The 25510-nt window shown below is 36.8% G+C and overlaps 1 protein-coding gene across 27 annotated transcripts in view; it reads right to left on the bottom strand.

Moving 5' to 3' along the window:
* Positions 1 to 25510, bottom strand: part of EMB2738 (GTP-binding family protein) — a 28450-nt gene that overhangs the window by 1085 nt on the left and 1855 nt on the right. For 2 of the 27 annotated variants that reach the window (XR_016052863.1, XR_016052865.1), the window contains exons 2-12: positions 23075 to 23142; positions 22836 to 22919; positions 22378 to 22671; positions 16319 to 16458; positions 13571 to 13658; positions 5842 to 6024; positions 4843 to 5004; positions 4179 to 4372; positions 2882 to 3032; positions 1755 to 1904; positions 1417 to 1582 (exon numbers count right to left, since the gene is read on the bottom strand). Coding sequence is in view for 3 of the 27 variants with exons in the window: in XM_006850138.4 (XP_006850201.1) it covers positions 1417 to 1582; positions 2882 to 3032; positions 4179 to 4372; positions 4843 to 5004; positions 5842 to 6024; positions 13571 to 13658; positions 16319 to 16458; positions 22378 to 22671; positions 22836 to 22919; positions 23075 to 23142 (1530 nt within the window). In the remaining 24 variants the exon portion in view is untranslated. Of the gene's footprint in view, positions 1 to 1416; positions 1583 to 1754; positions 1905 to 2881; positions 3033 to 4178; positions 4373 to 4842; positions 5005 to 5841; positions 6025 to 7195; positions 7397 to 7655; positions 7795 to 13570; positions 13659 to 16318; positions 16459 to 22377; positions 22672 to 22835; positions 22920 to 23074; positions 23143 to 25510 lie in introns of those variants that run through there. The other 25 variants (XR_016052866.1, XR_016052868.1, XR_016052875.1 and 22 more) reach the window with 19 other exon arrangements.

Below are 25510 nucleotides of genomic sequence, written 5' to 3'. Positions count from 1 at the left end.
TTTGAGAGGGTTTATTCATAGTTTCAAAATCTCTCTCTCTCTCTCTCTCTCTCTCTCCCCGCCCCCCACAAAAAAAAAAGGGACATGCGCATATACATAATTCTCGTGAATAACATACAAGTGCATTTCTTCTTTTTTTACCCAATTACATTAGTATTAATTAGTCAAAATGTATAATTGCTTGGTGCATAAGGGTTACAAATAATGGTGTGGGTTTGTACAAAAACAATTGGTATGTTCCTGATCAGGGGTAGATCTAAAGCTCAGTTGATGACTATTTCTGCACGGGATACGCCTAAGACTTGACAACTACAAATCGGTCTTCCCTCCACGTGTGTCTGAAAAAGTCACTTGTAGAGCTCGGCATAGGTCAAAATTTGATCAAACAAGTCATTTAATCTCCCTGGGCAAGGCGATCTCTCTTTAGGCCAGTTATTAGCATTGACAGAGTTGTTTCCAACAACAATATTTGTGCCCCAATTACTGTAAAACAACTGAAGACCAGCAAGCAGAGCTTGTGCCTCAGCTCGAATGGCATCAGTAAAACCTATCAGCCTCAAGTAGGTGAGTTTTCGCTCTGAGCAGTTTCTAAAGTTTTCCTCAGTGCCTGCCTGCCCCAGATTTCCCATGGAATTACCGTCAAAAGTTGAATTCAACTGGGTGAAGAATTTAAGAATAAAGTTTAACCACATTGTTTCTTTAAGGATAAAGTTTACCCACATTGTGTCCCGTATACCTTTTTCTTTAAGTTCACCTACATTCTTGGTGGAAATTTTACCTCAGGAGGAGGAGGTCTGGAGTGAGCAGCCAATTAATTGGCTTGGCAGCTCCTGGGTTGAATCTGTTCTGGTTTTCTTAAGTATTGGTTCAGGGAACGACGAGGCCTCTTTCCCAGGGTAATTCATTGGGCCAGATGATAGGATTTTTTGAATCGCGGGTGTAAAGGCTAGGGAGAGATGGGAGAGTCTACTGTTTTGATATCTTGATCTTCCATTACTGTTCTGGTTCAATCTTTCAAAGCACATTCCATGACCGAAGTTCAAGGCATACGCATATCTACTAAAAACGATGAAGGAAAGTTCAATCATCATGTGTAATCTTCTTTTGGAAACTGGAAAATTTAGTCGATTCTACAGATGTAAATTAAGAATAACCAGGTGAGACCTACAAATAAAAGGTTATTTGGCATTCAAGAAACCAATATCACAGGCCAAGAAACATCATGTTCCCATAATGGTTTGGAGGGCTCATGTTAAAGATGTTCCCCATGGCCACATTCTTTTCTTTTCTTGGTTATTCCTAATGTGCATGTTAGAACATCCCACATGCATATCTCTGTGGCTGTGTGAATGACTATAGCAAGAAACCCCTGGTTTAGAATGTTCAAGAAATGACAAAGATCAATATTTTCCTGACCTTCAGTTTTCTCAGTTTTCCTTCTGCTGCGCCATAGTAGTCGGATAGGTGTGCCTGGAAACCCTGCGTTGGCTCTTAGTTGCTTCTCCATGTAACGCCGGTATGTCTCCGGAAAGAGCTTTGCATCATTTACAAAGAAAACAAAGGTAGGAGGACGAATAGCTGCCTAAAGAGCAAACCACTTGTAAGTTATGAGCGTCATGCGAGGGGTTGCACATACTAGTTTGCACGATTTAACCAAAAAGTACAGATAATAAGAGAATGAGGAATACGAAAACTGAAGTTGCAGAAATATAATTCATAAAGGAAAAGAATTTAATAAGAATTTTGTCACGCACTGCTCCCAAGGAATACTGCCTGATAAAGAGGAAGTGGTTTACAGCTTATAGTGAAATTATCTGCAGTACTTGATAGAAGCTTTCTAATTAGGATATTGGTGCCTGGTTGGGCCCATAAATTTCCTTTTGGGGCCTGCAAATGTAGTTTTCCTGCAATAAGCACGCAACTGTGTGGGTACTTTATAAGACTTCTCCATGAATTTGTTATGCAAGCGAGCATTCTTTATACCAGCTGATTTATTTCCCATGCATTAGTAAGAGAGAAGAGAGACTGCTCTCATGGTGCCCATTTTGGTGGACGACTCTGCTGGTGCCCATCAGAGGAGAGACAGCAATCATAGCGTCATGAAAAAAAGAATTTGAATAGGGATACATATATTATTTATTCCTGACAAAGCATTACCTTTATCATTAAGATATGCAATTAAAAACTGATTGATCTATATCACAAATCACCCAAAAATAAAAGAACATATTGAATAACCTAATCCAAGAATACAGGAAACAATTTCTTAGATACTGTTATCAAGAAAGCAACCTTTGAAAAATAAATCTTTTGAAAACATTTTCAGGTGTTAAAGCTTGAGATTCATATTATTTCAAATAAAGAAAACTTGTGTTTTGAGAAACAAGAGTTGCATTGGATTATTTGATGGGTATGAGCTTTCAGTCCAAGCCATCATTAGTTTTGATGTGCAGAACCTTATCCAAGGGATCAAAGCCCGTCGCATACATAAGCATGGGTTTCATTGATTTTGATGTTGGGCTTAGGCCAATCAATTTGCTCTCATTAGTATGCCCTAATAGTGTCTAGGTCATGTGACTAATACAAACATCAAAACGCCTATTTTTGTTCTTGCAGTACATCCTTTTCCCAAAGCACATCCTCGTCATACAGGCTTGAAGTTTTCTGTCTAGATAACAGGCTTGAACTTTTCTGTCTAGTTAACAGCACTAATTGACCCCTTGAGCTTCTTTTTCTCCCTATTTCTATGCTAATCATATCTATATACAAAATGCACAATAATGTTTTTTGAGAATGTACAAAATGCAGAATAATTATCTAAATACCATAAAGAACAGCACACAAAATTGCCAGCAAGTAAATATTTCATACAAAAGACTACCTGAGTGCAATAGTATACCCTCCCTCTCTTGCCTCCTCTAGTCCTTGGTGGAGCCTTAAATGCTAAAGCTTCTTGCACTACTTGGTTCAAAATTGAAGTGCCCAGCCTTCTTGACCTCTCTCTTTCAACCATGCTAGCAGCATCTATAATCCTAAACATATAATAAGAATCAATGGAATGTGAACACATCTCACTTGAGTCAGTTCAACCCGCATTAAGCTGAAACCTTATTAAGCAAAAGAACAAAACTACATGTAAGTTTCCTCCTAAGGCCCTGCAATGGTGCTGTTCCAGGATTTATGGCAGTCAGAATCATACCCATCCAGCAAGATAAAACCATGTGAAAGGGGGATGATTTAGTTATTTATTCCTAAGTATTCTCGAGCCGAAATTCCCTAAATTAATTTCCTTTTAATTTTCTTATTTTTATGATTTTTCTTCTTCCTTACTGTTTTATATTTTATAAATTCTAAAATTCCATTCCAATACGCTGACAGGATTCAAGTATTCACGAGAATAACACCAAATAGAAGATAGTAAGTACTATGAAAACAATGCACACGAAAGTTCACATGGAGGGTCACATATAGTGAGCCACAAGCCCCAGTGAAGTGTATCCCAATCAAAGACATTTTATGGCGAATGACATTTTTTTAGTGAATATCAGAGGAAGCAGGGGCATCTTGGAGTAGTAAAAAAGGTGTCCTATCAGTAAATCTCTGCGTTATTTTACCAAAATGGCAGCATTGGGGTTGCTCAAAAAACAAAAAGATGTGTTCTGGAATTCTCATAAAATGTTGGCAGTTTGAAGGTCTTTCAAAGAAGTTGCAAATCCTACCTTCTATTGTAAGAGAGAAATCCCAAGACCAAGAGAAAGGAGAGGAGAAGAAAGAATATCAAGGGGAAATGTCTCTCGTTCCTTTCAAAGAGATAATGAGCTCTAGTGAGGAACATGTGACTGATATACCCGAAAAAAAATATAACGCCACTTAAAAATGCTCGCCATCAAAAGATCCAAAAAACAGCATGCAGAAGCGTACATCATTACAGAATAAGAAGAATTATCATGTCTATAAGATCACAAAATGAAAGTCAGACCATTCAATAGCGGTGAGATGCTTACGAGAAAGGACACTACAGAAAACCATTGTCCAAATGGGTCCACCATCCAATGAAATGGGGACATGATAGGGAGGGAGCGAGACAACCAAAATAGGACATGCCCCAAATGGATTATGGTTTTACATAGCAATAGCATTATAGCACACCTTCCCTATGTTTACAGCATATGACGTACTTGTCAACGCTCTGACCACTTGTTGCAGTTGAGTAGACTATCGGTGCCCAATCAAGAATACGAAGCTTCTCCCTTACATCTTGTTCATAGTATGTAGCTGTCTGGTTATTCTTTTTTGGTATGGTGTCCCATTTATTTACAACAATTACACACCCTTTTCCTTCCTTTTCAATCCTCTCTGCGATTCTGTAGTCCTAAAACAATTTAGGATGAAGGAAGATATGGTTAGGAGTTATCAGATTATGACACCAACAAACCAGACATATTTGGCAGAGTCACCAATAAAGTAGAAACTGTGGTAGAATTTGAATTAAAACTTTCGAAGGTAAAGTATGATTTGAATCTCAAGAATGTAGAAGAGAACTAACAATCAAAAACAAAACATGAAGAATTTTTGTTGATCATACATAAAATTGTTGAAATTAGAGTTGTAAGTGGAGGATACTAAAAAATGGGAATCTATATTATTTTGTTTCTTTTTCTTTTTTCTTTCATTGGTTGTACTGAACAAGGGTAACTTAAATAGGCCTGTAGACCACTCCCATCAGGATGTAACTTTCACCAATAAAAAGTTGAAACAAAATAAGAATTATAAGATTGCAATGTTTTTTCTTTAAATATGACTTCAATTATTTGTGATATTGTATATCCACAAGAAACTTACCTGCTCTGTAATGCAAGCCATAGCCTCAATGACAAGAGCCACCAGATCCGAACGGCATATGGCTCGAAACGCTCGATTCACAGATAGGGATTCGGTCAGATTGCCTGCTGAAGCAACTGCTGCCCTTCGTCTTATCCCAGCTGTATCAATAAGTCTGTACTTCTGTAATGTAGCACGAACACATCAATTCTTTTAAAGATTCAAGACAATTATGAATTTTACAGATGAGAGCTTGTTAACAGCATTTTAAAGCACGGACACTGATCAGTTCCACTTAAATATCTGCCTTGAAATTGCTATTACAGAAAATCACATCAACATTCTTGACAAGTAGCAGTAGCACTATATAATAGGAAGTAAAAGAGGGGAAATTTTTACATAAGTTTAAACAAGAAATATTTGTGCACAAAAAATTTGTTGTTGACAAGAGAAATGACATATGTGGCGAGTATTCAATTAAGTTACTAACCATTTCAGTGACAAAGTTCCAAGTTCTAACACAAGCTTACATCTCTCTCACATATCATCTTGTTTACACTCTATTACGTTCCATACTGTGAATAAATTGAGAGAAGAACAAGATACATTAATATAATGTAAAGTCGCACACACACACGGGCATGCATATATGCACCCACACACACATGCACATACACACACACACACACACAAATGAACAAACAAATAATTTGAGAGAAGAAATTAACATAATCCAAAGTTATCATGTCTTATCCATATGCACATATGCACATGTGGGTGTGAGCACACACATATATACATAAATACATAGCAAATATCCATCTATCCACGTTCTACCCATACAAGCACACAGACATGCATACATACATCATTTAGAATCCTTAAACTGATTTGATACATGCAGATTGGTTGACAAAAGCAATACCTCCTCAGTATCATACGACCACTCTGCAAAGCTATACTTAAGTCATTTGCCAGAAGGAAAATCACATTCGTATTAGATTATCAAAATAGTCATACTTGCCCATCTGATCCCATGAATTCAGTATCAATAGCATCACGTGTGGTCCCACTAATTGGGCTAACAATTGTCCTGTCCTCCCCAACCAATGCATTCAAAATGCTACTCTTCCCAACATTTGGCCTGCCAACGATAGCAATTGCAGGGATATAGTTTTCCAATCCATCATATTCTTCAGAGTCCTATAGTCAGTGTACATTAAAACATGATCAGCAATAAACAAGAACATTGAAAAAACGATTATTAAATAGAACCTAAGCAATCTCATTTTCTGAAGAAAATCATTTATCTACCTTAGACATCAAAGCCCGATACTCCTTTGAATTAGAAACACAAAGAAAACAAAGCTTTCAGATAAGAAAGAGCAAACTAAATAGTTAATATAAAAATAAAGAAAAATAGCAATATATTTAGTTATGGCAGGCCCAGTTGGATATCATTTATTGCGTCACACACATTTTACATATATTTATCTGAAAAAACAATCCAAGAACAATTTTGGAAATACATAAGCATATTCTGCTCTGACTATCTGATTATTTTCTTTTAACAATTATTTTAAAGAAAACAAAGGAAGCTACTAGTCTGTAAAGAGATTGTAATTCAGAAGAAAAAAATTCTGTTCCCTGGGCATGTGAAAAATAATCCCATCTGTCCCAATTAGGTATGAAGTTTCTATTAAGGACAAAAAGGGCTGTAACACTCATGGAGAGTGGCCTAATTAAAAACAAAGTTCTATTAACCAAAAAAGAAAAAAAAAAAGCTGTAACACTCATGGAGAGTGGAATCACCAATAAATCATTGAATACATCGAGGGAATCCTTGATAATGATGGACCTGTGAAGTTTGCTACTGAATATGGACCCCAAGGAAAGGCTTAAACTTACAACCAGCTAGGAAGAACCTGCCTAGAGCACTAACATTACTTTGTTGTTTTTCATTAAAGATCACCGCAATTTTCTACTTTCTCAAAATAAAATAACACATCATTTCTTATTTTCTCCTACCCTTCCACACCCTCAACACAATTGGCAAAAGTAACTTCCATATGAATCCAGACCACAAAAATGCAGGATTCCATGCCCCAAGTTCCACATAAGTAGACACAGTAATCCAACTAAAAGCTTTGATACAAAGAATAACAAAAGGAATAAGGATCTAAATTGCATTAACACCATCTCAATTTGTATAAAATCTAGATTTATCATTACAATTCCAATGCACAAGTCACATAACAAAAAAGAGGTTGGCAGATTCCTAGAGAAAGTCATAAATTCAACCATTGACTATGCACAAGCTTACTGGCAGAAGACTGTAAAAATGAAACAAGAACAACCTGCAGCAACAAGGTACCTGAATACTCAGCCAGGAGGCTAACTAGTAATCATCGAATAACACCTCATGCACACAGAGGCTAGGAAGACTGATGTAGGGATTTGATGAAGAAAACAGAAGTTGAACAAGTTCCAATCAAACACAGGCACAAATTGAAGGAAACTAGGGTTTCCTCCCCAAAACCCTACCTAGGGAGAAAAATCTTCCTTTGTCTTTTCCCTACAAAAAAAAAAGGGAATAGTTCCCCCTCTCCTCCACAAACCTCCTTTTATAACTTTAATTAATTACAAAAATTCATAAATACCCTTCTCCAAAATAAAAATGACTAAACAATCCCAACCTAAAAGTAACTTGAAATAAAATATCCTAACTTGAAGTAAAATACCTTATTTGTCCCTCTTTTACCAAAAAAAAAAAGAAATAAAAACTAAAACAAAAAACAATTGTAATAAACTAAAACAAACTAAAATCATCTAACCAGTGCTTGCTCTTTCTTAGTCTTCTTAGTAGCTCGTCTCGGGTTTGGATCCTCCAAATAGATGTGTGCATTAGGAGGAATCGGCTGCTCCAATAATGATAGTCTTCGCTTGTCATACTTTTCATGTCATCATTCTCTCCTGGTAAGGAAAAGTCGCCCTCGAGTTAGAACCTTCATCTTCACTAACATTTGGTCCATGATACGTGGACAAATCAGTAATGTTAAAAATATTAGTGGATCTCCATATGCGAAGGCAAAGTGACCTCATACACGTTGCTGCCCATCTTCTAAAGGAACATTGGAAGGGAGTCTTGCAACACCAATGTCCATTAACATTGTAACACCACCACGTCTTGTATGGATGTACTGATGAAATTCATCCATATATTTCATCCACACTCTTATACCCTTGACAAAGGTTATTCATTCTTTGGTAAAAGGACTGCAAATAATTTTTAGGTCGGTAGTTTTCCTTCAATTTTGTTTTCATCTTCTCCCAAGAATTAATTTTTGGTTTTCCCAATATTTTCCTTCTAGCGTTAAGCTGTTCCCACCATGCAAAGCATCCTTATTCAATTTAATGGCAATAATTTTTCACCTTTTTATTTTCGAGAACTTTGTAATAAAAATCCTCTTACAGTATTTAACCGATCAATAAACATTTAAAATCATGGATGTGTTCACCTTCAAATCGAAAGTACTAGAGTAATGTTCCTTTAACGGCAATAATTTTTCACCTATTTATTTTCAAGAAGTTTGTAAAAAAAAACCTCTTGCAGTATTTAACCGATCAATAAACTCTTTGGGTTCAGGCTAATCATCAAAATCATGGATGTTCACTTTTAAATCGAAAGACCTAGAGTAATGTCACCCACGTCTAAGTCTTCTATCACTTTCCTCTTCACTCTACTCATTACATAAAGAACAACGATGAAAAGGGTAGTACTCAACATATCTTGGGCGGAAAATTACCGTTTTGCTGATGAGTGATCCAAGTTGTGCACGCTGCTGAACTTGTGATGTAGGAAAATTTGAGAAAACAGTAAATCAGCAAGAAACAAGCCAAACACAAACACAATTCAAAGAAACTTAGGGTTTCTTCTCCACACCCAAGCTAAGGTTGCAAAACCTTAGCTTTTCTTTTTTTTTAATTCTAAAAAATCAAGCGACTGCCTTCTCCTAGACCCCCACACACCTCTTTATAATATTATTTAATGTTCCAAGTACAAAAAGTGTCCAAACAAATAATATTGAACCCTTATATCCTAACTGAAATTTAAAATTCATAATGACAGTTTGACTCCTGTCATCAGTACTTGTGAATAATACTAATGAAGTAAATAAAAAATATAAAAACCCTAGAATCCCTAAAAGCGTAAAAAAACCCTAGAAATAAACCCTAAAACTAAAACTATAATATAAATCCCTTAAAATTGAATAAAAAATTAAAAATAAGAATAATTTTCCCTCCATCATTTTCCTTTGGTTGGAGAAAAGTCGTCCTAGAGTTATAAAGTGTGCTTAGATGAATTCAGCATCAAAACCAATTTTTTCAAACCTCTTTTTCTTTGTCGACTCAAACATCATTCGTTGTAAAAAAAAATTCCTCGATAAACGGATCCTGATATGTATATAAAGCTATCCTTGAACTCCCATTGAAAATCGCATAGGAAACTTCAAACCTAATTTTCGGGTCTTTAAAGGTTTTCTCGACACCTATTTCATTACTTTCTGAAAGCGCACTCTTCCTCTACGCTACTCTGATTCCAATGCCTTAAATCTGTTGAATGTCTTGCCCCTTTGATATTAATTAGATCTTCAAAGGCCATGATTTGGATCAGTCCTCCTATTTCCTTCTCTCCATATTCTTCACCCTCTTTCAAAATATGTTCCAATGTTTCAAAAACCGCTAGGCAGCCAAGGGGGTCCAGGCCTCCCAGCGCCTTGGCAGGCGCCAAGAACATGGGCGGCCCAATAGAAAGAAATTTTTTTGGGGGTTTTTCTCTCTCTAAAATAGGCTCTAATGGGTTTTAGGTTTCAAATCAACCTAAAACTCACAATTTTGCCCCTTTAGTATTAAAAAAATAACCCAAAAATGTCATCAACGAGGGGCATTTTCGCCCTTGGGCGGGGCACAGGCGGCGGTCGCCTAAGCGGGTTCAAGCGGCCGCCTAGTCAGGTTCCCGGGCGCCTAGGCGAGCACCCAAGAATATCTGCCTAATTTGGATGCCTAGGCCTGGGCGTTGAGCAGTCCGCTTTTTAAAACACTGATCTCTTCATCATCATCTTCATCCTTATCATAGATCAAATCCCCTCAACAATCTTGTTGTCCATCGGAGTATGTATCGAATATTCGTAGTGAATTTTAATCTACAACTTCCTGATTTTTTATGCAATATGTGGCAAAATCAAGATTCTCATCCTTTAAATCAAAAACCATAGAGTGATGTTCCCCACGTCTAGGTCTTTTATCATTATCATCATCACTCCAATCCCATGTAGAGCGTGAAAGTGAAAAGACTTGCACTCGAGACCTTCTTGGGCTGAAAGATCACCGTCTTGCCCACTACTGAAGCTCGTGAACTGTTGCATCAACTAATGAACTTGCCTTTCAAGTTCGTCCATTCTGTCATCTCTAGGATCATGGAATGGGTCTATCAAACCCAGCCTCCCACGATCCCTTCTAACCACCATGGGTTCTCCGAAATCACAAACCCTTGGTAATGATGAACAAAAACTTGTTAAAATCAGTAAGATCTAAGCTGATTTAACAAAACTTGGGCCAAAATCAGCATCCTTAGACTTGGCTATAGTTCTTTGGCCATGTTGTTGAAGAAATCCTAAGCTGTGATGGATAAAAGAAAATTTGTGAAAATAGTAAAATTAGCAAGAAACAAAGTCAAACACAAGCACAATTCAAAGAAACCTAGGGTTTCTTCTTCACACCCAAGCTAGGGTTGCAAAAGCATGAGCTTTCTTTTTTTTTTCTCAATTATGGAAAACCACGTGATTGCCTTCTCCAAGGCCCCCACACACCTTTTTATAAAATTATTTAACGTTCCAAGTACAAAAAGTTCCAAACAATCAATACATAGACTCATAATCCTAACGTAAACTTAAAATTCGTAACAGCACTTGTGAATAATACTCATGAAGTAAATAAAAATTATAAAAACCCTAGAACTCCTAAGAAATCCTAGAACTAAAACTATAATCTGCATCCTTTGAAATTGAATAAAAATTAAAGAATAATTTTGCCCTTCATCAACTTGCCTCTTGAGATCTTCAATCTCTTGCATCACAGGATGGATCTACAAGAGCTCCCCTCCACATCCCCTCCAGTTGCCATGGGCTTGCCGAAATTACAAATCTTAGGTAGAAAATCAGAGGTTGAAAATAAGCAAACCTAGGCTGAAATCAAAAACCTTAGGTTGAAATTACAATCCATAGGTTGAAATCAGCAAAGCCTAGGCTGAAGTCATAAACCCTAGGTAAAAAATCGTAAATTTTAGGTTGAAATCGGTAAACCCTAGGCTTGATCGAAAATTTCTTCCCTTGCCGATCACAAAACCTTCACTCTGACACCAAATGATGTAGGGAAAATTAGCAAACCTAGGTTGAAATCAGCAAACCCCGGGAAAGGGGCTGGGGTCGTGGTGGTAGCACCTCCACACCCTAGTCACCACATTGTAGTTTCCATTCCCACCACTAGCACCTTCAAAAAGCTAACTCCTAATCTACTTAAAAAAACGGGTAGTTGCATGTCTTCTCCACTGAATTACCCAAAAAAAAAATATCCGGAAACCCAGGCTTGATCGAAAATATCTTCCCTTGCCGATCACAAAGCCTCCACTTTGATACCAAATGATACAGGGATTGATGAAGGAAACAAAAAATTAAACAAGTTCCAATCAAACACAAGCACAAATTGAAGGAAACCTAACTAGGTTGCAAAAGCTTCCTTTTTTTCCCCTCTATAAAAAAAGCATGAATAATCCCACTTCTCATCCATGGGCCTCCTTCAATAACTTTCATTAATTACAAGTCATTAGAACTTTTCTCCAAAAAAAATGACTAAACAGTCCCAGCTTAAATTAACTTAAAATAAAATACCCTAACTTAAAGTAAAATACCTTAATTGTCCTCTCTTTTAACTAAATATAAAAGAAATTGAAACTAAATTAGTAAATAATGACAATCAATTAAACTCAACTAAAGAAATCATTCGAGCAGTATTCGCTTGTCTTATTATTCTTGCCAGTTCCTCCGGATATGTATTGTCCGAATAGATGCATGCATCAGGAGGAATCAGTTGCTCCAATAGATGATAGTCTTCACTTGTCATACTTGCCACGCCATCAACGAAGTATGTAGTTCCCAACATGAGAATCTATATCTACAGTAAATAGAGGTAGGTCATCATCATCATCATCTGAGCATTATCCCAACCATCTGGGATCGGCTATACAAATCCTGTTATGCCATTCTGCTCTAGTAAGCGCCATACCCTCACTAAGACCATAGGTCTCCATATTTTTTCTCATTACTTCCATCCATGTTCTTTTGGGCTTTTCCCTTGCCCTTTTAGAGTCTTCTAATTGAACCAAATCGTACCTCCTAACCGGTGTGGTATTCGGTCTACACTGCACATGGCCAGCCCTTCAAAGTCTACTTTCCCTCATCTTATTGCCTATTGAAGCCACACATGAGTTCCAAATAGAGGCAGATAATTCCCATAAGGGTCAAGTTTGAAGCCAAAAGACCCGTGACCTAAAAGAGTAGTAGAAAACTTAAAGAGTACCCTAGTGGTGTCAAATTGTGAATTAACATATCGGATGAAATGAACAACGAGATAAGCATTGTTATACAAAGCATTATACGTAGTGGTTGGCACCGGATCAGAGAACAACAATATCTAACAAGGCATGGTAACACACTAACATTAAAGGAGAATGTTTATGTATGGTTGCAACGGAAATAAGGTTCACCTCAAAGATCCTCTAAAGGAGAGTGCTATGATGTTGGAGAAACCTTCAATTGATCATCTTGACCTCGAGCTATGAGGAAATGATGGGGGAAAAAAGAAAATTCAAGTTCTAAAAATAATGCATCTTGTAACAAGTTATCTGGACCGTCTATTTTCAACTTTTTCAAGTGTTTAGAGATCTTCTCAATCTGTACAATTTTTAAAATTTTAAATTACATAACTAAGTATAAAAAAATATTTTAAAAGCCAATATAAGTTTCTAACACCAAAACTACATCTCTGAGTAAATTTTAAAGATGTGCCTTAATTCTACAGTATAAGGAGGGCACCTTATACAAACCTCACCCATCACTAATTATAGAAAGGGAACCAGATACTTATCGGGGGGGAAAAAATAAAGTCAAGATGCCTAAGAAATTACAACCATGAAATTACCCAAAAAAAAAGACTATAACTATGAACTAATTGTTCTGAACATTTATAAGTCATTCATTTACCTACACGATAAGTTGAGCATCTGATCTATTGAAAACCGTGCATCCACGGTACATGGTTGCAATGAACTAGGGCCAATAATCTAATAAGAAAAGAAAAACAGAAAACTCATTCTACAAACTTGATGGCCATGGCGCATTAGGGTAGTTACAATATGCAGATTTTGTTTGATGCCCCTATCATTGAGATCATCTATGTGTTTACTGTTTCAAAATAGGACCATCCCAGTCAAACCACAAAAGTAACCAAGGGCAAAGTTATCAGGGCATAGTAAATGGAAGCAAAAAAAATCTCAAAATATCACGTTGCACCATGCATACAGTGTTTTGACATTCCTTCCCATTTGCACTTTATTTTTGTTTCCTTGTAATTACTTTCATTTAAGAAATAACTAGAAAAAATGTCAAGCATGCACGCTCCAAGACAGACATACCTCAATAGTTTTTAGCTCTGAACAAACAAGATTAAGAAGCTCTCCTGTTCCCGTGCCAGACACTGCAGATATAGGAATTGGAGTAAACCTGCTTGATCAATTAACACTAAATAAATAACTTTGCAGATAATACACAAACACACAAGCATGCATGATCGAGAGCATGCACATATGCACATATGAATATATTTATATGTGTGACAGCATGTGTGAAAAGTTTAAGAAACCTCAAGCGGAGTAGGAAAAATACTATTGGCTTCATGATGTATATTATACTACAGCATATAAGAAAAGCATTAAAGCATAATGATTGTAATCTACAATTCTACACATTTTGCAGTTCTTATCAGCAATTTCACAACTGTCAGATTTCACCATTCTGATAGTTTATGAATAATAAGTATAGCATGCTCCATGTACGAGAGCTATGTACGAGGTAATTATCAGCAATTTCATATTTTGCAGCTTGGTGAGAGATATGTAGGAGGGAGTGCTAACTAGTTTGCAAACAACAAGTGGAAAGACGAATGAGTTTTCAGTGACAATAGGCCTACATCAAGGGTCAGCATTGAGGGCATACCTCTTTGTCTTAGTTATGGACGACTAAACTAAGCACCTACAAGATGAAGTACCATAGTGTATGTTATTCGCAGACGACATAGTTTTCATTGATCAGACCTGAAACGGCGTCAACACAAAGAACTTAAGAGGGATGCTCTAAAATCTAAAGATTTAAAAAATCTTGAGGAAGCAGTTAAGATTGAAGGCCAAGAAATACCAAAAAGAGCAGACTTTCAATATCTCGGGTCGATAATCCAAGACAATGGAGAGATTGAGGAAGATGTTGCACATAAAATTAGAGCTAGGTGGACGAAATGGAGATGTACAACTGAAGTTTTATGTGATCGCCGCGTACCAATGAAGTTGAAAGGCAAGTTCTATATGATAGCTGTGAGACCAGCTTTACTTTATGGGGCAGCATGTTGGGCGGTCAAGAAATAACATACCCATATAATGAGTGTAGCTGAGATGAGGATGTTGAGATAAATGAGTCGCAAGACAAGAAGGGATAGAATTTGAAATGAATACATTCGGGAGATATTAGGTGTGGCACCAATAAGCAATAAGATGAGAGAAAGTAGACTCCTGTGGGCTGGCCATGTGTAGGGCAAACCCAGTACAGCACCTGTTAGGAGTTGAGAGTCCGTTCATGTGGAAGGTTCAAAAAGGGCAAGGGGTAGGCCCAAAAGTACATGGTTGGTAGTAGTGAGAAAATAGATGAGGACTTATGGCCTCACTGTGTGTATGGCCCTTAATAGAGAAGAATGACAGACTAGGACTCGTGTAGCTGGCCCCAATTACTAGGAAAAGGCTATGATGATGATGATAAATTATAGCGTGCTCCATCCATTCAATAGTTGGGTATACACATTCAAAACATCTCAAGAAACCAAAGACTGCATCAACCATTTCACAAAGGGCGTGATTTGCATAAGGTTGCAACCTTCAACAATCAAATTAAGGTGAACATTAAAACTTTGTCATGACATACAATTTTGGTGTAGAAAATTCTTAAGATGGTACGAGAATCAATTTTTATCTAATTATAAAATTTTAAACTAAAAAATAGTTCAAATCAAGCTAATCTATAATGCATGAAAATCTTGAAAATTGACGATCTAGATAATGCATTGCAAGATGTACCATTTTTATATGATCGCCACATATCGATGAAGCTAACGGGAAAGTTCTATTAGGACAACTGTGAGACCAGCTTTACTTTATGGGCCAGAATGTTGGGCGGTCAAGAAACAACATACCCATAGAATAAGTGTAGCTGAGATAAGGATATTGAGATGGATGGGTGGCAAGACAAAAAGGGATAGAATTAGAAATGAACATTTTCAGAAGAATTTAGGAGTGGCACCAATAGGCGATAAGATGAGAGAAAATAGACTTAGGTAGGCTGGCTATGTGTGGTGCAGACCCAGTACAACACCTGTTAGGAGGTGCGAGTTAGTTCAAGTGGAAGGCTCAAAAAAGACAAGGGATAGGTAGCCCCAAAATGATGTGATTGGAAGTCGTGAGAAAAGATATTAGGACTTATAGCCTCACTAAAGGCATGGCCCTTAATAGAGCAAAACGGTAGACCAGGATTCGTCTAGCCGACCCCAATTAGTTAGGAAAAGGCTTTGATAAAAATGATGATGATCTATACACCTCAATGTTGACATGATCAATTAGAAGTTTTTCCAACATCAAAATAACATTTTCCAAAGGATTTTAGAGGTGCACCTTAATGCTGCATTTTAAGGTGTCAACCTTATATAAACTTGTTCCTTTCATAAATTGACGCCGGCAAAGGCTTTGAAGATGAGTGCTTCACATGCTCACTTTTTTGTTTTCTTTTTATTATGTAGCATTTTGTTGCTTAAGTATAACCATTGGCGCTGGTTTGCATTCTCCAACCTCTGTGATGCCAAGACATACGAAAAAGGTTGGAAAAATACTCAGCACTAGCTGCCTTCCAACTTTGAAAGGACAAACTCCATCCTCATTTCCCCATAATCCTCTCACTCAACCAAAACTATAACCACAACTTAGAGATAACAGTCATAAATCGTATGCACAATTTCTAGATAGTAAAAACTAATCAAATATTGAACAATTTCTAAGAACCCTAACACAAAAAAATAATCAAATGAACAACAGGTCACACATCAATTCAAGAAAAACTAAACTACTAACCCCAATGACCAAAATTCTGAGGCTTGCATAAGCCCCTTGCGTGGTGATTCACACTTGTTCACAGCAAGAATGATACTTCTGTCAGAGTGGTTCTTACGTAGCCAGTCTGCTATCTCCACATCAGCTGCTGTTGGGCCTGTCTGTTGGAAAACTAGTAATATGATTCATACATTTGTAGCCGTCGACAAAGCTATATAGTAAAAATAATCACCTACAAATGAACAAGTGCCTCACCAAGACAAACTTTGATAGCTTGGCAAAACAAATGCCAATATTCAATTGAACAGAAAATGAGAATAGATGCCACCATGCATCAAAATCAAAATTTTCAAATAGAGATGAATATCTTCTTCAAGTTCCAAATAGAAAGATATCTAAGACCACCACATGATATTCTACGGGTAAGTTTGGTTCGCGCGTAAATATTTCACGAGAAATATTTACATATGTAAATACTTTACCTGTTTAAATATTTGTATATGCATTCTTTTTACATGTTTGGTAGCACATTTAAAAAGCATTGCGTAAAGAGTTTCATATGTTTTATAGTGCTTGGTTTGTGTGAAAATATTTACATAAAATCTTAAATAGATATGTATATTATATATATAATATAATAAATATAGGGAAAAGCTGGTGTCAGTCCACGGGCTAACAGCTACAGTGTTAGTCAACGGCCCAGATTGAATCAAAGCCGATCTGACAATCACGACCTCATTTCGTAATTGAATTTTCATTTTTTTCTAAAAATCCAAATTACTTGAAATTTTAGGCGTTCATTTTTTTCATCAAGGCGTACCTAATAAAATATTAAAAATAATTTGTAAAACATAAATTGACCAACATACCCCTGAAAAATTTCGGGAGTATTTTGGTCAATTTATTTTTGCAAATTATAGTTTTATATTTTTCTTAAATTCTCCTATGTTTAAAGAATAGACGCTCAAAATTTCAAGTGATTTGGATTTGTAGAAAAAAATGAAAATACAAATACAAAGTACAATCGTGACACTAGGATTGGGCCCAGATTCAACATGGGTCATTAGCTAACACTATAGCTGTTAGCTAGTGGGCTAATGCCAGCCTTTCCCATAAATATATATATTATATATACAATATATTATATATTGTATAATATAATATTATATATAATATATATTATATATTATTTTATAAACAATAGTATATATTATTATATATTTTATAAATACATTATATTAATTAAATATATATAATATTATATATAATATAACAAATATATATTACTTAATATAACAAATATATATTATAAATAATAATATTACTTATTGTATATTATTTTATAAATAATAATATATATTATTATAAATTTATTAAATATATTATAGTACTTAAATATATATATAAAGGGTGCGGTTTGTATAGAGCCTAGGCTCTAAACAAACAAATTAGAGCCTACCTTCAAATAGTGTCGAGAAATGTAGTTTTAATACTTGAAATCTTTGTGATAGCCTTAAAATATATTTCATCTTTATTTATAAGGTTTAACGCTTCAAAAATAGTATTGATCAACATTTCTATGAAAACTTGAAAATCTTGAAAATTGACGGTCCAAAAATGTGTTACAAAATACACTATTTCCATAATTTGAAATCCACTTTTTTCTTATGTCCATGCATCTCGATGTCGAGATGATCAATTTGAAGATATTTGAGCATCAAAACAATAGTGAAATTTTTGAGGTAGGCTCTAATTTGATTGTACAGAGCCTCAGCTCTATATAAACTTTTCCCATATATAAATACTATATTATAATATAATATAAATATAATACATTATATATTTCTATAAGAAATATATTATATATTTCTATAAGAAATATATATAATTTTTTTTTTTGAGAGAAAGTTAACTTGTATTAATGAGGAAATATTACAAGGCTATGGTGGTCCGAAGTCACCCACACATGGGCAAAAAATTGTTTAGTCTATCATGTACAAAAAAAAAGGGCCTATAGATGTTGCCCTATTACATTGATTTACATTGAGCTTTCAAAAAATACAACTAAAGAAAAAGCCTATGAATAGAAAGGTTTAAGATGTGTGCCACTGGTCCTGCGCAAAAAAGAAGGTGGATCCAGTTGAACTTCTTGACTTTGACTTCTAGCTCCCTCTTTCGCCAAGCGATCTGTGAAGTCGTTGGACGTCCTCCAGATATGCTTTCACGAGACGTCCATAGCCCTGCAAGTGTGGTGAATTTTATCAAAAATTGGAGTTAGATGCCATGGAGGAGAGCTTGTTCGACTTGCCCAAGAGATGACATTTTGTGAGTCACCTTCCACTATGAGGTGTGAGCCCCAAGATTGATTGTAGTTTTTCAAGGAAATTAAGAGGGCGGGGCCAAGGCTTCTGCTTGATGGGAGTCCTTAAGGCCAAGGTACACAGAAAGAGTAAGGCGAATATTGCCTTCATGGTCTCTAAAGACCCCCCTGCCCCAGCTGGGCCCGGATTACCTAGGGAGAACCCATCAAAATTTAACTTGATTTTGCCCTCTAGAAGAGATTGCCAGTTATTTGGCCTTGTGACCATTTGCGTTTGATGAAGGAGGACGTTATGCCATTGGGTAAGGAAGAAACTCCTTGAGATACCCGAAAAGACCTTGTGATTTGAGGCCCAAAAAGTGACCAGAGATACTGCCTTGTGAAAGAGAGTTGGAGTTTGGAGTTTAGAGCCTTGAAAGATCCTTGAATTTCTTTCCAGCCCAACTGTCCAGATGGTTGCAGCTACAGTTGCCTTTCACAAGATTCTTCCGGCCTTAGGCCAACATGAATCAAGATCATAAAAAATCAAAGCCTTGACCGAAGGGGGAGTGACCCACTTAATGACGAACATTTGCAGTATTCGCCCCCGAAGGTCGTAGGAGAAATCACAAAGGATAAAAAGGTGAGATTTGATTCCTCCTCACATTCACACAAAGCGCACCTATTAGGGATGGGGATCCCTCTCTTCTGTAGGTGATCCACTATGAGGGCTTTGTGAGAGAAGGCTAGCCAATTAAGGGTCAGGACTTTAGGTGGAGCAATGGTGGCCCAAACTCTAGACTGTACCAAGTTGTTAGATCACGAGAGGGTAGGTAAAAGGGTTAAGATTTTATAGAAAGAGGCAATCGAGAAGTTCCCTGATGAGGCTAGGGTCCAAACAATATCATCGTTACCTTGAGGTAGGATAAAGATAAGAGTGTAGGGTTGTTGAGTGAACCTGGAAGTGGCTGGTTTCCCCTTTTGTTAGATTCCTTAGGAAAGAAGGGTCCCAAACTCTACGCGCTCCAATCAACATCATCTCCTCTGCTATTGAAGATTATTTGTTTTGAGCTAGTGAGTAGAGTGTTGGGAACTCCTCACGCAGTGGAGAAGGCCCTAACCACAAATCTGACCAGAACTTTACTCTCAAGCCCTCTCTTGGGTGGAATCTTACAGACCTTTTGGAAAGAGTGAAGACTGTTGAGAATGATTTCCAGGCTCCTGAAGCGTTGTGCCGCTGAATCCTCTCAGGCATCCAAGCACCCTCAGAGATACGATATTTATGCCTTAAAACCTGTGCCCAAAGAGCATTTGGCTGAGTGGCAAGGCACCACCACCATTTCTCGAGGAGAGCCAGATCGTGTTTTCGAAGGACTATGATACCTAGGCCACCCTGGTTTTTGGGTCGGCAAACTTTGTCCCAACATACTAGATGAAACTTTTTCTTTTCAGCCTGCCCCGACCATAAGAAGTTTCTCATGAGTTGGTTTAGACGATTAGCCACCTGTGCAGCCATATGGAAGAGGGACATGAGGTAAATTGGGGAGTTTGCTATAGTAGCTTTAATCAGAGTCATTCTACCTGCCATTGAAAGGAATCTGCCCTTCCACCCTGCCAAGTGCATATCTACCTTGCTTAGAACTTGGGACCATTGTCTCTTTTTTGGTGTCCCAGGTCTAGAGGCAGACCAAGGTAGGTGGTAGGGAGTTCATCTACAGAACACCCCCAGCTTGGCACAAGAGCTCTGACTTCTGCAGTTGTCATTGCCACATTTTGCAAATTAACTTTGAACCCCGTTGCTATTTGGAACAGTTGAGGAACAATTTGAGGGTACTGACTTCGCTTGGAGAGGCTTTCATAAACACCAGGGTGTCATCCACGTATTGCAGATGAGACATCGTTGAGCCATGTCTGCCGGTTTTGAAGCCAGAGAAGAGTCCTGCTTGGTAAATTCGAGAGATAGAGCGGTTGAAAACTTCTGCCACAATTGCAAACAGGAAGGGGGAAAGTGGGTCTCCTTGACAGAGACCTCTCGAGGAGCAGAAAAATCCTTTTGGGGTTCCATTGATGAGAATAGAGAAGTGTGGATGGGAGTAGTAACCTCTCATCCACATTCTCCATCTTTCCCCAAAGCCCATTCTTGCCATGGACTCGTCCAGTATTGACCAGTCCACATGGTCATAAGCTTTTTCCCAATCAATTTTGAAGATAAGACCTGGTTGTTTAGACAGGTGTCTCGAGTGAATACACTCATGGGCCACTAAAGCCCCATCGACAATCTGGTTACCTCTTATGAAAGCAGATTGAGAGGAGGAGATGATGGAGGGGAGGATAAGTTGAAGCCTAGAGGCAAGGACTTTTACCATAATCTTGTAGGATGAGTTTAGAAGGCTGAGTTTAAAATATATATAATATTTTATTATATTAAATACATATAATATTATATATTATTATATTTAATATAATATAAATACATTATTATAAATTTTATAAATACATTATACTACTTAAATATATATAAATGCTATATTATTATATAACATAAATATATATATTATAAATAATATATATATAATATTCAATTATATTAAATATATATTATTATATATTATTATATTAAATATATATATTATTATAAATTTTATGAATATATTATACTACTTAAATATATATAAATACTATATTATTATAATATATTATAAAATATATATGCATTATTAATATATTAAGTAATATAATACAAATATGTTATATTACTTAAAGAGAAAACAAATGCACGGAGAATGTTTCCCCACCTCAATAGGTGTGGTTTTATTTTACCATGAATTAGACCATTTCCATGGTAAAAGCTTTTACCATGGTATGTTATTTGCATATGCATTTGCAAGAACCAAATGTATGAAACACGATTTACATGTGTAAATATTTCCCGTGGAATATTTATGCACGAACCAAACTTACCAGCATTAGGAGGATAACTAAAACAACTTTTCCCACTACCCAATGAATCTATATAATTTGTTACTTTCCCAACAAGAAGCCATATTGCTAGAACTCAAATCAAACAATACAAGTAAACTGCTTGCCAAGGTTAGTGAAAAGGTCGAACGAATTTTGGCTTTTGTCTTTTTGTTTTTTCATATAAAAAATGATGGATTTATTGTTTGTTGTGCTAATTTTTTTAATATGAATTCCTTTTTTAATCCTGAAATAGCCATGTAGTTGCATTATGCCAACCATTTCATTACGGCCCAGCAACAAAAAGTAATATAGATTTTGCCGAGATCTTAGCACCAAAGGAGAGAAAAAACTTGAATCTAAGTTAGGCAACAAAGACTCACTTCATCTCTTCCCACTTTTTGGAAGGATAACGTATATGAAATTTTTGAAAACTGAAACAGAAACATTCGTGGTAAAATGCTTGTATCCATCTCACTAATTTTTGTGGGAATCATAAACATTTGTGGCTTTACCTTTTCATGCACCCACTTGTTGCTCCAACACTAATAATCCTTCATCAGAATATGTGACAGAGAAAACATTACATATATGGGAATATAATTTGTCCATGGTTTTCTAGTTTCTTGGGGTAACATGGCAGGCCGCCAGTGGCTGCGCCCACTGAATAAAACAAAAAAGAAAAAAAAAAGTTTCTTGGGATCGAAATTCATCTATATCCTTTCCCTAAAACTTTTGAAAACATAAGGAAACTTAAGCAGGAATTTGGCACTAATATTGACTGTAAGATATATTGTCATCAGAGGGTTTTACCAAAGCATACCTGGCCATCAACAAGAAAAATAATAACAGAAGCTTCCTCCACAGCAGTAGCAGCTTGTCTCTCTATCATGCAAGGCATCTTTGCAACAGCTGCCTCTCTAGCAGAAAGCGAAATTCCATCCATACCAATGGTAGTTGTTATTGCCAATTCCTCTTGTACACTAGCCTGAGACTTCGAAAGCGTGAGAACACCACCGGTGTCTACCACCATAAATTCATGTGCTCCCCAAAAAGATCTACCATACAAGCGATCTCTGGTAACACCAGGTTCATCTACAACAATCGCTCTATTCCCCTGCAAAATTAGTTGCCAAAGAAATAAGACAAATAATAGAGAAAATCTCCAAGAATATGTATGGTTAATCTTTGACCATGCTACTTCTCAAAGTTAGATGTCATGCTATCATCCAGTGACTGCACAAGAGACGTAATATATACAGCAGAAGATATGGAAGGTACCCCAACAAGACGATTGAATAATGCTGATTTACCAACGTTCGGCCTCCCCACAATCGTAACTCGCGGAAGAAGATGATCAGGAACCTACAAGTGAAAATGCACGATCTGATTTATTTCATTTGGCAGATGCCACCAAGAAGAAGAAAAGAAAAGACATTCACCTAAAACCTCAAAAACATTATTTTATAAATGATTTGGATTGAATTTGACTACACACTGAAGTTAAATGATTAACTTACATGTTGAAAGGAACCAGCACGCCTCTTTTGCCATTTGCCTTGGTTCTTTTGATCAGATGCATCTTCTTCTGTAAGCATAAAGGATTTTTAATAGACCAAAGTTACTGATATTTCTTTACAATTTGGAATTAATATGGCCATATAGTCTATAGATCAATTGCTGATGTGTACTCACAACACTGACATGGTAGATGGATCATGGGAATCCCCTGTACTCTTTGTATTGACATTCATTTTGAAAAGAAAGTATAAAACTAAAAACAAATTTACATCTACAAAATCCAAAAGATTTAGGCCTTCCTTATAAGGGAATACATACAATCAGAAACCAATACCAATCATGCTTAAATTCAACGATGCCAATAAAAGCACTGTTTTCTCCTCCTAGCATGGTTATCCTTTAGAAACTCCAAATTCATGACAACAAATGTAACTAGTTATATAATTATTACCTACAAACACAACCTAGAGGAAATGTAACATCACATTGAGCAATGCAGGAAGACAACCCTTTGGCAAAATCTCATAGACACAATGCCTCGGATATTTTATACTAGTGCTACTAATTGAGTGTCAACATGTAGCCATGCTCTCAATTAGAAGGGCGCTGGCACCTTTTGATTCCTAGTGTGAACTCTATTCAAAGTACCATAGTGATTGGGGGAACGAAGGAGCAAAGAAAATGGTAGCAGCCCTCTAAGGAGCTATTTTCTGTCTATCCCATGTGAAGCAACCAAGTGGTAGTAAATTGCAATTGTCTAAGGTGCTTTATTTGCAACACTTGTTTAAGAGGGCTCTGACAAGACTTGCTATATAGAGGAGCAAGTGTGAAGATGCTACACATCAAAGCATTGCCTCCTAACCATAATAACGAGTTCTTTGAAGTGTAGCCTATGCTACACATGAATCTCTAGGAGCTTCACAATAGTTTGACATACCAAAGCGCTTTCAAGGCTACAACATGTATTGGTGTGGCATTTAGACAAAAGGCGCCAGATGGTGTGGCATGTGCATTGAACGGTGCAAAATCCATTGGATCCAGGAATGGTGAAAAGGTTGAAAGATCTCATCAAATAAGGTGCTCCCTTATAGATACTTTCGAATGGTTAGATCCCCGTAAAACATGACATGTCTGACTTCTTACTGCTGATATGCAAGAGATGGGGGCAAAGTACTCTAAATGAGTACTCTCCCACATAAAATCAGAAGTTGCAAAGGGCTTTTTGCTGCCCTCTAAGCTGTTGTAAGCCCCAAGCTAGCTATCTGTAGCATTGGCTACACGTCAAATGCTTGGGGCATGCAAAAGCAAAAGCCCTCCACTTTTTCTTTAAATTACACCCTCTAAAATGAGTCTTAGCATTGGTACCACTGTCTTTGCTCACTGCTGGCCAACATCATCATCGGTTCCTAAAATCATAGGTTGTCTTTAGTAATGTTCGCAAAGAAAACTTAAAAAGGACACTTCTCAATAATAGGTACAGACGATAAAGTAACTGATTCAGTAGCATCAGCTACAATAAGGCCCAGTGTCAAAAGAATCAGTTGAAGAAAGTTTGATGTACATCATGGTATGCACAAGGACAGATATCGCACACGTGGTTGGCGTAGTTAGCAAATTCATCACCCATCCTGGCAAGGAACATGGGCAAATTCATTGCCAATCCTATCTGGACTGGACCCGACCCAAAAATCAGAATATTTATATTTAAATAAATTTCATAAATTTGTTAAATATAAGCATGCGTTATTTAAATATTATAACTAAAAATATATAATTATATTTATTTATATATTATATATTAAATATTATTTAAATATCAACACTCTATTCGGGTCAGGTCCGGCTCTTGAATAGTGTTTGGGTCCAAGATTTGGACCTGGACCCGGACCCGGACCCAGACCCAGAACCCGACCCGAACGCGTTGGGTCCAATTTTTGGACCCATAACTAGAGCTGGGTTGGGTCAACCTGTCTTTTCCTGGGTCCATTGCCATCCCTACCAAGAAGATACAATACTCAGTACTAGAACGGCGTTCATTAGGACACCCTGCCCCAATCAGCATCAGTATATGCCTTAAGGTCAAAAAGACTAGCGGAAGTATAGAACAAACTATCATGCATAGTTCCCTTTTAAGAACCTTAGAATTCTTTTTATAGCTTCCCAATGAGGCTGACAAGGGGCTTGCATAAATTGATATATTGTATTCACTGCATAGTTAGCAAATTCATTGCCAGTTCAGGTCCCGATCCCACATGATTTTTGGATCTGGGTCCCATAATATTTTTTCGATTTCGGGTCTGGCTGGACCTATTGCCACCCCTACTTCTTGGGTGATAATCTAATCTCTTGGGGTAGCAAGAAGCAAATATCACTATCAAAATCAAGCACAGAGTCATAATATAGAGCAATGAGTAGGGTGGCAGCTAATATTATTT

Source organism: Amborella trichopoda, chromosome 3 (assembly GCF_054954075.1).
Source record: "Amborella trichopoda isolate Santa Cruz 75 chromosome 3, AtrichopodaSantaCruz75HAP2 v2.0, whole genome shotgun sequence".
Classification (NCBI taxonomy): Eukaryota; Viridiplantae; Streptophyta; class Magnoliopsida; order Amborellales; family Amborellaceae; genus Amborella; species Amborella trichopoda.
The sequence above is the reverse complement of the archived record's forward strand: the minus strand, read 5'-3'. Positions and strand labels throughout refer to the sequence as shown.